This window comes from Pygocentrus nattereri, chromosome 6 (assembly GCF_015220715.1).
Source record: "Pygocentrus nattereri isolate fPygNat1 chromosome 6, fPygNat1.pri, whole genome shotgun sequence".
NCBI classification, from domain to species: Eukaryota; Metazoa; Chordata; class Actinopteri; order Characiformes; family Serrasalmidae; genus Pygocentrus; species Pygocentrus nattereri.
Window position 1 is genome coordinate 11,377,910 of NC_051216.1, and position 13,653 is coordinate 11,391,562.

General features: G+C 39.7%; 1 protein-coding gene across 1 annotated transcript in view; it reads right to left on the reverse strand.

Moving 5' to 3' along the window:
- abca12 (ATP-binding cassette, sub-family A (ABC1), member 12) overlaps positions 1-13,653 on the reverse strand; it is a 92,879-nt gene that overhangs the window by 1,107 nt on the left and 78,119 nt on the right. The window contains exons 55-64 of the mRNA XM_017707317.2: positions 13,249-13,408; positions 11,535-11,788; positions 10,905-11,109; positions 10,569-10,678; positions 10,313-10,463; positions 5,807-5,941; positions 5,367-5,470; positions 3,008-3,100; positions 2,716-2,821; positions 236-373 (exon numbers count right to left, since the gene is read on the reverse strand). Coding sequence (XP_017562806.2) covers positions 236-373; positions 2,716-2,821; positions 3,008-3,100; positions 5,367-5,470; positions 5,807-5,941; positions 10,313-10,463; positions 10,569-10,678; positions 10,905-11,109; positions 11,535-11,788; positions 13,249-13,408 — 1,456 coding nt within the window. The remainder of the gene's footprint in view (positions 1-235; positions 374-2,715; positions 2,822-3,007; positions 3,101-5,366; positions 5,471-5,806; positions 5,942-10,312; positions 10,464-10,568; positions 10,679-10,904; positions 11,110-11,534; positions 11,789-13,248; positions 13,409-13,653) is intronic.

Genomic DNA, 13,653 nt, shown 5'->3' on the forward strand with positions numbered 1-13,653 from the left:
TTGCTCTTTCACTTCTTTTACTTCTTCTGACTTCATTCTCTCTCTCTCTCTCTCTCTCTCATTCAAATATTCTGCCAGAGAGAGAGAATCAAACCACTAACTCAGTTCTTCCACACCCAACCACCCATCCATCCGTCACTCACTCTTTCACCCTCTAACACCCCCTCCCCCTTTATTCTTCCCTTTTTCAATTGCTCCTACTTTCCCCTCTCATCACATCTCTCCCAGTTCTCACCTCATCCAGCGTGGTCTGGCTCACTGAGAAGTGTTTGATCTTCAGCGCAGCTTTGTTCGACTCCAGCTGGTCGAAGATGTCAGCCACACCTCCAGGAGCTACAGGAACATGGTACTCCAGCATAGACGAGTGATGATCCTGCACAGATGGACAGTAAAGAGCATGTCATGTTAATGCACCACAGCACAAACGCAGTAGACAAAGTCAACAATGTGGTATAAACCAGTGTATCACAACTCCATTGACTAACTGCCTGAATGTCAACCTTGAGCTGCTTGAGGTGAATGAGCTCTATGACATACCGTTACCTGTTAAAATGGACAAACGTATAAGCACAATTCTTGCTTCACAACGGCTGCTGTTACCGTTTATAACTATGCAACATACTTTTGTCCGTAAGCTTTGGGGATCTGGAGACATTAACATTGTTAAATATATTCATGTAAATGTTACAGTAAATGCAGTGGTGGATAGTAACAAAGTACGTGTTCTTCATTACTGTACTTAAAGCTACACTATGTAAGATTTTGTAACATGGGTTGTTCTTTGGACCCCTTCCCCAAGTGGATGAATCTGCTGATTGCGAGGGTGTTGAAAGAGCATTCAAAAAGAACTCAATCAAAACTTGGTGAAGGACATGTCTTCTGAGGATGTGATGGAACCATCTATTATTGTCATCATATCTCCATCAGTGCAATGTTAATTTTGCATTTGAGGCCTTTCAACCAGCCCATCAAGCTGGACCTTCTTTGAGCCTGTATGTGTGATGTTAACACATGAAGATGTACGACTTATGAATTAACCATTTAGACAGGATGACTCACAGCAACACACAAACACTATATATTTTCCTCCGGACTCAGTAAAGCTATTTCTTTCAATTTTACTAAAAAAAAAAAAAAAAAAAAAAAAAAAACAGATTTTTTTGGTTGAATTCTACTGAATGTAGATGTGATATTCAGCTTTCTATCCGTGCTGGCCTCCCTCTGCATCAGCCAGCCAGAGGAAAAATTCATTTAAACAGTTCACCCTCAAGAATCCACCCCACCTTCAAGATACACCATCAGAAGAGGGTTCTTCTAGTGTTTAAACTGGAAAGTCCCTAAAACAGCTGAGGGCTCAAACATAAAACAAGTAGCTAGCAATTTATTACCCTTATGATTTCACACTTTGCCAGTATATGTGCATATATTTTTATTCTTTCAATACCTTAATTATTTCCTTACATATGAGGCACACTTGCCTTTAAATACAGTAAAACGTTCTTCACTGCTGTGGTATCTAAATCCCCCTTGGCTGTTTACCACAGCCTGGTACACTATATTAGCGTGTAATTGCTAGCTGCATATGTGTTGTTATGTCTGCAACTGGCAACTGTGTGGCATGTCACAAATTTGTTTACTATTTATTTAATTCTATAAAGCAACACTATGGGCTGGTTTCCCAGACATGAATTAAGCCTAGTTTTGGATTAAATTGCAGTACCAATGGTGACTCATCATTTGAAAGTCCAGCATTAGCATAAATCTGGGTCTGGGAAACCAGCCCTGTTGTTCAGCTACTGCATATCATTCAAAAACAATTTGAAAAAAAAAATTGAAACTATGAAATGAATATAAAAATGTGTGCTGGTAAAAATATGTTTGTCTTCTCAATGGTTGAGAAAGTAGCGGGTTAGGCAGCATTTTGACCGGCCAAACGAAACGTCCTTACAAACAAACTTTGGCCTGCAGCACCACTTTTGGGCATTCTTCCCTCTAGATAACATCCCAGCATGGCCGTATGGGGCAAGTAGGCATGTTTACACATGTAACACATGTAGCGATGGTTACATTGTTCATTTTGGCCATTTAACAACTTGAAACAGCTTCAACAGGGAAGTGTGTGATGAGTTATGCTAAACTGGTGGCTGTAAGCTTCCATTATTTGTCCAAACATGTCTTGTCTGATCACCTACATTTGAAGTCAGGGGAAATCTGTCTACGTTAGATTTTTGGCCAAACCACCACCTTGTGCCCCACAGATTTTTATGTGTTTTCCCTGATGCAACAAAACAGATTTGACGTAATTACAAAGTTTCAACTGTCTTTTTGAACTGATGAAGTCCTTTAGAACATTCATCACAAGTCCAGTCTCCCTGACCACTAATACTGGACATTTCAGTGACTTCACAGATGTAATTACAGAGTCATTCAAGTGCCAAATTAGCTGGGAAAGCACAGGAACTGCAATGCAGAAACTCCCTTAGGACTGGGACTGAGACACCTTCTCTAAACTACCAATTAAAGATTCCTAACAGAGTTCAAGGAAAATGCAACACAGGCTCCTTGGCTTACAGCTAAAAATGCTTACCATTACCAAGCAGAGAAACACTCAGCAGGGCGGCTGTAAATGTTCCCGAGCTAGTACATAGAACGCATTGATCTGTAAGGACAGTATTAAGAATGCATTCATTAGTCCCACAAATAAAGTGCCTTTACCTTCAGGTAAGTGCTGGGAAAATGCTGCTCCATAAACATGGTGATTGGATCTGCATCACAGGAGGCTGCAGTCAGGTACATCTTCACCGTGAAGCCACTGCCAAACCTGTTGGGTCAACACAGGTTAGCTCTATCTCACTCGACAAAGCAAACGAGTGTCTGCAAGGGGTATTAGACTGATGTGTAGTTCGATGTGGAGGGAGAAGAAGTGTGAGGAGAAGAAAGAGACAAAAGAGGTGGAGGCAAAGTGGTGACTAATAGGTTTGTGGAGGCAGAAAGAGAGGCCACTGACCTGTTTTTGATGTGCTGTAGGGAGCCCAGACATCTGAACTGGCCTTGCACCATTATAGCCAGACGAGAACACAAAGCCTCACACTCCTCCATGCTGAAAGAAGCAAATGCAGCAAACTGAATTAGACCAAAGAAAGGTTTCTTCTCTTTTCTCTCCCAACCTTTTAATTCAGAGTGAAAAAGCAGCAATTTCTGACTTTTAATCTTCTCTTCTCCTGTAATGATGCAATATTTTTTATTTCTTTTGTTGCATTTATTTTGAAATGTAAGAATTTTTTTCTTTTGTCTGCATCAAAAACTATCATTTTAAACAAGCAAACCGATGCATGAGAAAACATTTCAGACTTCAGTTGCCTTTTATTGTTACTCTGAGTAAACAAATCAATAATAAATATTTCCAAAGTGATGTGAATATGACTCTGAATGATTGCATACAACCACAGTGCATCCAACAATAAAGGCAGCATGGAGCTTTTTTTATATAGTGATAGAAAACACAGGAGCATACAGAAAGCTTTAATTCCAGAAGCTGACCCATTTTACCAGAGATGGGAACAAGTCACTAAGCTGCAATTAAAGTAAGTCTCAAGTCTTGACACTCAAGTCCCAAGTCAAGAGAGTCGAGTGTCAATTCCAGTCCCGAGTACAGGCGAGTCTCAAGTCAATAGTCCTAATTTTTGACTCATAAACAAGTCCGTAATCATTTTTCAGCTAATTTAAGGCCATAACACTGAATAAAGGTAACGGTACTATAGTCTTTTAGTGCCTACATGTTAGTAGTGTGTATCTGTAAATTCATTTTTAATTTTTTTTATTTTACCCTTCAATCAAAATCCACACTTTTAAATGCACAATTCTTCAAAGGTTCTTTAGTGAAGAAAAATGTTCTAAAAAGAACATTCAAAGAACGCTTTGCAGGGTAAAAGTGTTCTTTGCAGTAAGCCAAATATATAATATAATAGGGGTAGTTAGAGTACTTTCTATTGGGATTGTCTGTTTTTTTACTGCTGTTTCTAAAAGACCATTTTAAAGTCTTTTAAAGTGAAGATGGGTGATTTTGATTTATACAGTACTTTTTTAAAAATAAAATAAATTATTCAAAAAATGGCCCATATTTTCAAGTCCCTACTGAACCACAGTGTTTTAGCAAATGGGCAAAGCCTTATTTTTAGCCACGCCCCTGCCTTTTAGAGCACAAAGTCAGACTGTATCCCTGTCCCTCGCAGTCGCATGGTGAGCAGTTAGAGGCCACTGTTTTGAAGTACATGTGTTACAAAGTGTAACGGGGAGCGAGGAGGCAGACGCGTAAGCGGAGATAAGTGAGATTTATTAAGGGCATATACAGGGTCCTAGTCGTAACAGTCCAGAGTCATAGAGCCAACATGGATAGATCAGGGGCAGACATGACAGACACCAGAATCCAACAGAACAAGCAACAGCACACAGACCAGTACAAACAACGGCAGATAACAGTTCAGATAACAGTTCAGATAAAGACCACTACAAACACCACCAGTACAACCAACAAAGACCAGCTCACACAAGGGGCAAACACAGGGCTTAAATACACAGGGTAAACGAGTGACAGGTGGGAAACAGGTGGAGACAATCAGGGGTGGAGTCATGAAACGAGGGGGCAGGACCAAAACAAACGCACACAGAGTGGGATCAGCCAATCGTGCCACAAAGTCTGAAAATCAGAGTATAACCATAAGAATTTTCATTAGCGAGACACACACTTTCTGCAATTAAGTGGACTTTTTAATTAATAATATAATCATTTTATGTGTTTATAACTGTTCATAACTGTGTTTGCTAGTCATGTTGTGGCTAGTGAGTTAGTGGGTTTTCAGTTCTGCTCAAATAGCTAAAAGTGTCACTACTGAAACAGTTCCTACCAAACATTAAAGTTTCGGTGTGTTATAATTATTTTCGAAAAGACAAAGTAGAATCATTTATTTTTATAAAATAAAGACATAAAGTCATTTAAAGGCAAGGAATTTTAATGTAAAGTCCAAGTCAGTTAAAAAATGGGTTTACGACCTGACTTTGAACCAGTTCAGCAGAATGATCCATATAATGTTCATAAGACACACATGGCCTTTCTGAAATACCGCAGTTCATTATAAGAAGCATAGGAGACAATATAGCTTCTATTGCTTCATTTCACCATAAATGAGGAAACGTCTTGTCACACAGATGGATCTGATGATGATGCTTTGATTGGTAAAAGTGAGAAGAAACCATAAAATGTGTAATGGTTCACTTAGTTGATCAGTCGAGTAATGATGAATAGATTACTCAATTACGGATATAGTATTTGTCCATGCTTTAAAGAAGGTACCTGTAAATGTTCCTACCTGTGTGATGTCAGAACCACAGCACATTTTCCCTTCACCTCCTCTGAGATGATCTTCCAGAGGTGCCGCTTGGAGCGGGGGTCCATTCCTGAGCTGGGCTCATCCTGATTGAGGGGGCAAGCAAGAGTAAACAGGTAAGCACTTGTATTTCCCAATGGACAATGAGTAGATCAGTGCTTCTGTATGGCACAGCACATCATTCTCACATCAGATCATGTGAGAATAGAACATATTGCTATGTGAAGTAGCTTTGGTAAATGTCCCTGTCCACCAAATGTCCCTGAAAGTAATGCATTTTTAAAGTAGCAGTAGATGGAACTGCTGACAGGTGGCTGAGAATAAGGTAACAGAAAGATGAAGGAGAAGTGCTGAATGGAGAAATTCTAATATAAACTGTAAACTGTGTTATTGAGGGGCATGTAGGAGGTAGTTAGCCGCACCAGCAGCAGGAGCTGAGGCTGTCCAATGAGAGCCAAAGCAGTGGAAAGTTTCCGGCGTGTTCCGCAGCTGTAGCATTCGCTGGTGATTTGCCTGTGGTAGCTCAGCTCGAGTTTCTTCAGCAGATAGTTCACAACCTGCAAGCACCAACAAACAGAAGACTTTGTCAGTTCAGAAAGGAAATTGAAGTTCATTCTTGCCAGTCAACTTACCAATATACTTTAAGATGAAGCACACTTTCACATTTTTAAAGTCGGCTCCATCACAACTTCTCATCCCGTTCTGTTTCGGTTCAACGAGGCACTAATTGCCCCCCGAAAAATGCTTCACAACTACGTCTACCACGTTGGGCATTTGGTCTCAGCACCATAATGAGTTGCTCTGAACTGTATTTTGATTAAATGCCTGTTGACATCTGACCCACCACAAAAAGCACGTCATGCATGCTGCATCCATTTAATTAATTGGATTCCTACATCAAAGGAGCGACCCAGCCTCTCTGAATTTAAGCAGCTCAATGTGGACCTGTGACAAACTGTAAAGTGCTCTCAGTTTCAGTGGGTTTACATCCGTCCTGCTTGAAAGGAATAGCACATTTCCCATGGCTTTCTGGGATTTTGAGACCGCATGTCCCAAATCTTTTGCTAATCTGAGCTAATGTCCAAGCCTCTGAGGCACTGAGGCACCAGCGACAGTAAGAGATGACCGATAGGGCTTCTAAACCATTCTTTTTTTCAAGCAAAAGCTTTCGATGGTGGAACAATGCACTCGTTCAGGCTCAAGATTTTCATGTCTGAACAATTCATCTCACTCTGCTGAAGACATAAGAGGCGAATAAGGCCAACACAGCTACAGTGTCCTCACTGACTTCAAGCTATGCTGAAGTCACTCCTTCTCTGTTTCTGGAGATGACTCACCTTCTAAAAGACCCTGAAATTCTTCGCTCTTTCCATTAGTCTTAGCACGCTGTGTGCTGTTCTAAGAGAAAGGTTCAAGTAGAAGCCATTACCTCTATCACTGTGAAGCGGCGAACCACATTAAAATGATAAAAACCATAACAGTGCAGAGTTTCACCCTCCTAATGCCCATACGAGGAGACACTCCGATGGTCGTGTCATAATAAATGGCTATCACAGTTTCTGTTCACTATAGAAAGCAATGTCTCCAAAGATAAACACATTAAGGAGGGCAGAGGACAGTGCAGACGAGGAGAACAAGGAAGGGGCGGAGACGGAACATTTAAATGACTAATGGCACTCAAACTAGCCCATCAGGACACATTCACCGGCCTCTACGTTACATCTTTATTGGAAAGCTCCACCTTGCTAGTCTACTTTGCTGGTGTACAGTTAGAGACTGTAGCCCATCTGTTGAAGCACTGTTGGTATTAGCCATCCTTCATCAGTGGTCAGTTTCTGACCACAGAGCTTCTCTTGGTGATTGCTGGTGATCGATCACTCTCACAGTATCACAACGCTACCGTGTCAGTGAAACTGCTGTGTTTACCACACAAATAATATCTAGCCAACAGTTCGGAGGCAAGCCAGTGATGAATGGGGTTGTGAGGAGCTGATAAATCGTACACCAACAGATGGGCTGTGGGCTGTAATTGGTTAGTATTCTAGTAGACGTATAAGGTTATCCAGTGAGTGGAAATACAAGGTAGGTGTTTCTAATAAAGTGCACAGTGAGTGAATATTGGAAGCCCCTGGGAACCTGAATCCATGTTGTTTCCCTAATTAGGGTAATCTTACTTATTGCTGCTGTCGGAACAAAACCTTGTATCTCCAAAATGGTAACTTTACAGAAGAAGGCAAAAACATACTTGACTTTTAATGTAAGTCAATGGAATCAGACTTTTTTCCAATTCATTTTGGGCCATTTTTATGGGTCTGTTCATCCTAAAATTTATACACAATGCAAAGGACAATAGACATTTTCAAATTATGTAAAAAACTGAAAATCAACAAAAATGGAGATATGAGATTTTGTTTCCGACAGCAGCATTATGTGAGTGCACAAGAAACAATTACGAAGTATATCCTGTGAACGTTTAATAAATATATTTTGCCAGAATTCTCCTTCTGTAAATTGGACAGTGCTAATCTTGGGTCATGTGTACATAAGCAGTCCTCCATAGTCATAGGTCAGAAAAGCTTACAGAGTGAAAGCTGACAACCAAGCGAAAGCCAACCTAACAAGCATGACTGTCTGCATGTCCATTTGTCAGTTTATTTATTCCATGGATGCACATCCAGCAGTAAAGTGAATAAGAACTGCGCTGTCCAGTTTAGACATACCTTTTCTACCTTCTGTAAGAAGTCACCATGTTAGAGCCAGATGTTTTTAGCATGTCATGGACATGCAAGAGTCTACTACTCGACCTGCATATGTGGAGTCTGTATCACTCCTCTGTCCCGACCCACTGGCCAAACACTGTTGTGTTTATTCTGTTTTGGTGGCATAGGACACTGGGATTGTTAGCCTGAGGGCTGTCAATCATCAGAATATTAGGGCCAAGTCTTAGAAGCAGTGTTTTATTAAACTTGCTTAAGCAGTGTTTTATTACATTTATATCTTGTTTTCCTTCATTCAAACTTTCCTGGAATATAACATAATTTTAGTATCATAAAAATGCTTTGAATATATTACACTGTGTTCCCTGTGACTAAACTGCTGTACTTCACGAAGCAGCGCTTCAGTAACAAATCTCTCGAAGATGCACTGCACGGCTTTGCGTAATTCATTTCTCTTCAGACACAATATTTTTTTTAATGAGCCAGAAGTGTCACATTTGCCTAGATCAGCACTGTCATGATAAGCCCGTAAGAAATGTTGTCTCCTGCTTGTTTATGGCTAATGAAGATTTCATGAGAGAGGCCCGAGGTAGGTTTTCCAGAACTACCCCTTTCCGATAATACTGTGAGAATGGAAGATTAATTAGCTTCCTCTCTAATCAATATGGAGAAGCGGCAGCACTGGACTGTCAAATTCAATACTCTGTTCATACCAAGCTCTCTCTGCACCAAGACAGCCCCAGTGAGCCCTGCTTGGCTTTATATTTAGATATATGTGGAAAGAAGTCAGTACCCTGCAAAGCTGCTGACTTACAAAGTCTCAAAGGCCTGAGAGCAAAACAGAGTTTTAAAAAGTTGCTTAGGGGATAAATTACTTAATAAATTAACACACCAGGCAAGGGCTAAATGGCTAATCATTTAGCACCTGTCATAACTTCCAATGGAGAGCTCAGGCAAGTTCTATTAGCTGTGATGTAGCAGTTAAACAAATGGTGAACAACTGATAAACAATGTAACGGGTTAATGTAAGGGTGTAAGGGTGTAATTAATTCTAACTGTTGCAAAAGTTGTTCTAAATGCAGTTGTGGGCAGAAACAGCTACAGTAAACCAAGTTCTTGCATGACTCTACTGTTCTTAAAGCTACACTATGTAAGCTTTGGGGATTTGGAGACCTCTCTGGTGGAAATGTGTAATTGCACGCAACCCATTCCCCACAACCCCACAGCTAAAACTTGTTGAAGGACGTCTCTTCTGAGGATATAAGTGAATTATCTACTATTGTCATTATAGCTTCATCAGTATAATGTTGATTTTGAATTTGAGACCTAAACATTGCACACGCACCATATTTGTGTGTGTTTTTTTTTCTTTCAACTCAATAACGCTACTTCTTTCAGGTTTAACAAAACCTCCGAAATAGTGCAGCTTTAAGTAATTGATTTTATAAAGTATCAAACGTTTTTATTTTACTTCACTACATTTACACTGACATATTGTACTGCTCTCTGCAAGATGCTATAAAGAAAGAATTATTTATTCCATAATACAAATTTATTCCATAATACATAATAAAAAACTCAATGCACTTTTACAAATAAATCAAAAAGATCATAGTGCACCTTTCACTAAATCCTTCCCCTAAATACACAATGTCCAATTGTAGTTAAGTGACTGTAACTCAGCCTGGACAGGCCTAAAGAAAGAAGAAAAATGCTCTAAGAATGCGTGGGGTATTTTTAAATCTACCTGATGTCCCTGGACTTGGGATGGGGAGTGAAATTTTATCCTAAAATATTTTCCTAAACTCAAGACAGAAGAGGAGAAATGCTGATTTGTTAATACTCAAGTAATATTTTACACAGGTACTGTATCTCTACTTTCACTCATGCACTGGATTTGTGTACTTTGTCTACCATCGCCTACATATAGTCATTAATAGTCATTAGTGAGGATCTTTTGAATGCTGCTAAGGAACAATGTGACAAGCAGAAGCCGGCTTAATTAATATACATTTTTAACTGAACCAAATTCTTGACAACCCAGAAAAGATTCATATTGATCCAATGTTCATTTTTACTAGAAGTCGATGACCAACCGAGTTCAAACGTCTGGTTGGATGACTTGAACAGGTGATCATTGTCAGTTGTCTTTGAGTCTAGCTTTGTAGGCCATTGATCTAACTAGTGAACACAGACAAAGAGGCCTCTTACCCCATCAATCTCCCTCTTGGCGATGCCTCTGATACGGGCGTAGAAGTACAGGTGCTCCTCTCCAGTCAGCAAGTCATCCAGTGCATCCACTTGAGGGCAGTAACCGATGTTTATGCCCTCTGTCCTGCAGTCTATCATGTCAACCATTCTCCTGGGAACATGAAAAGAGAAGATTGTAGCAGTGTACATTAAAAGCTAGTGTTAAAATCCATGGTTAAACGTGGCTAAACAGAGTTGATATGGGGGAAACCATTACCCGTCCCAGTCCAGCACTTGTGCTGAGCCATATGTAGGGCTGACATCTCCAGTCAGCATCTTGAATGTGGTGGTCTTTCCTGCTCCATTGACACCCAGCAGTCCAAAGCACTAAAAAAGACAAAGACCTGTCTATTTTTTCTGGAATAGCGCACACGTTTAAACATGACACTCTACATTTAATCTCAATAGGATCATTAACCAGACCTCATTACTTTGCATCTGGTTACACTTTAGGAAAGGAATAACTGTAATCAACATAACTCACAATTTATAATTATAATTATAGAAATTACTGAAACAAATATTTTAATCACGTATGGTTCATTTAACTGACCTCTCCCACTGGTATGCCGAAAGATAGCTTCTTCACGGCCGCAACTTTCCGGTTCAGATGCTGGTAGACTTTTGTGAGCTGGCTGACCTGCAGCAAATCCGAACTCGCCGCTCCACTGTCCACACGCTGGCGCTCAGCCAAGACATCCTCGTCCTCGTCCCAGCTTCTTGTCTGATGTACTGACATCCTCCGGCAGAAGAGACGCCTTGTCAGGGACAGGCAAAAAAGCGTAAGCTTGAGAATTATACAGGTGAAAAATGGGACATAATAAAACTTAATTTCCCTGAAATAATTGTGATTTACAGTAAAATAAAAAAGTTTCTTTCTGCTATATAAATTGATATTCACATCTTGAGACAAGAACAACAATTATTTTTCACAATTTTAAACCCAGCAACTACTTTCCATTCTATAACTGCTCGAGTGCAATATCCGATAGACGATTCAGCATCTAATGATGTATGGCCATCGTATTGTGCTTTTACTGTCACGAAATGGCTCTGCAATAACAGTGTGTTTCTCTTTTTAATTTTCTGTTATTTATTGTTGCAATATCATGGAGTGACACTCTATTAAAGTGCATTTCTAACTTTTACTCCACTCTGTTCTATAAACCTACTGGGGCCTTACCTAACTTTCCGCAGGAGCCACTTGTTGAGCAGCAGCCTCAGAGTGAAGCAGAAGAAACCCTGCAGGAACAGGGAGAGGAACATCCAGCCCAACACATCCATGTCAAAGGGGTTCTTATAGGCATCCACTCCAAACACGCTCAGGATCTGGACCTCTATGTCCACCCGGGCCAGCTCCATCAGCCCATTTCCAAAGCTGAACTGGGGAAAGATCAGGAACACGTAGTTCAGGGTTTGGTACACCGCCTGGATGTTCTGTGAGGGCCAAAGGGAGACAAAGGAAAAAATGGATTAGTTAGTTGTTTTTTTTTTTATTTCTACGTAGAAAATCTGACTGCAACCTCTATTGCTAGCTGCATTTGGCTTGGACTTTCATTCATTCCACTTGGGACATTTTTCATTTATATATAACAGTGATTCAAACATGTCACTTGTCACGTGTATGTTACCATAACTACAGTGTCAAATGAAATGTATTTCCTCAGGTAGTGTGTCGTATTACTGTAGGGTATATTCTATATACAGAAACCCAATTAACTAGGGCCCCAGCAATATACTGGCAACATATTGGCATACAGGCCAAGATAATTAGTAGCTTCTGGTCATGGCCTCACCAAACTCACTACCTCCTGACAACAGGGGAAAACCATAGATGACTGAGCCACTCGGGATCACAATATGAGTCACCCCCTGTTTAAATTATTATCACAGCAATACAGACTGAACTGATCAATCTCAGCACAGAACACCATTATTCTTTGGCAAAAATATGTAAAATGTATTCAAAAACTAAACTTAACAAGAGAATAATATAATTACATTTTTTTTTAGGAGGATTGAATTGTAAAAGAAACTGTGTTTTAACTTTACAATCAGAATCAGGCTCAAGATTTTTAATAAAAATAAGTCTAGAAAAGGATGTGCACTGGGATTAAAGTACAGGTACTGAAGTACATGCATATATATTGTACAGTTAAAAAACTAAAAGTATGTAAAATGTATATTTATGAAAATACGTATATGGCAATACATTAAAGTGCATATGTTCAGTGACTACAGTGGAGAAAAGCGTCAGAGGTGAACAATGGAACTTAAGAAAGTGAGTAAATTTGTAGTTTATCTGACTTCTAAATAATAAAGTAACCGAATTTAAGACACAAATCATTTAAAGGGCTCATATCATGGAAAAGTGAATGTTCCTCACTGTTTTGTAATGAGAGTATGAAAAGAAAATGTAAACACTGGTAAAAATTCAAGACTGTGACTTTCTGTTGTTTACTTGAGTTTAAGAAGCGTGATAATTAAGAAATGATGATCATATCCATCAGTAAAGCATGGTTTGGCTACAAATATTAGATTATAGCGTTGTAATCTGAAAGAATTTTAGTGGGCTTCATTATGGCTTAATAGAAATTTTAACGCTTTACAACTGGTTTTGATTTTAGCCACATCTTTCAGGTTCTACGTCTGACTGAACATGGGTTTACACTTCAAATCCTCAATCTCATAACTACATAAATCACTTTTATATCGGAGTTAGGAGAACACCCGCTCGCCCAACATTTCTTCAGAAATCAAGAGGATTAATAGGTAAATTAGCACTTTAATGTAGCAGAAGTCACTAATTACAGGAGATGTATACATTTGGGCATACAGTGTTAACCCTAGAATTCATTTTGGAATAATAAGGGGTTAAGCTGTTCTTGCTGGCTTACCTCATCATTCTGGTTGAGCTGCTGTAAGAAGTAAAGTATGGCAGTGGAAATGATGGTGTTCACACTGATAAAGAGGTTGATGCAGACATAGCTGATGAAGGCCATCTCTGCATCCTTGAATAGGGATGAAACGAGGTACATCCAGGGGAAGCTGGCAAACCTGTAAAAGAGCCAAAGAATTTAAATGGACAAGGAGAGGGGACAACTACAACCACGCTGAGGAAAAAGTACAGAGGAGAAACGTCCACTTACACCATGACTAAAAGGAGGTGTTAAAAAAAGCAAAAGAAGAAGAAGAAGAAAGGAAAAAAAAACGTTCACGAGCTGAGCTAAGCGAGCGGAAGATAAATGACTTCATCTGCTCTCTCACGGTGAGGCTTTTTCTCGCCTTTTCTGCACTACAAA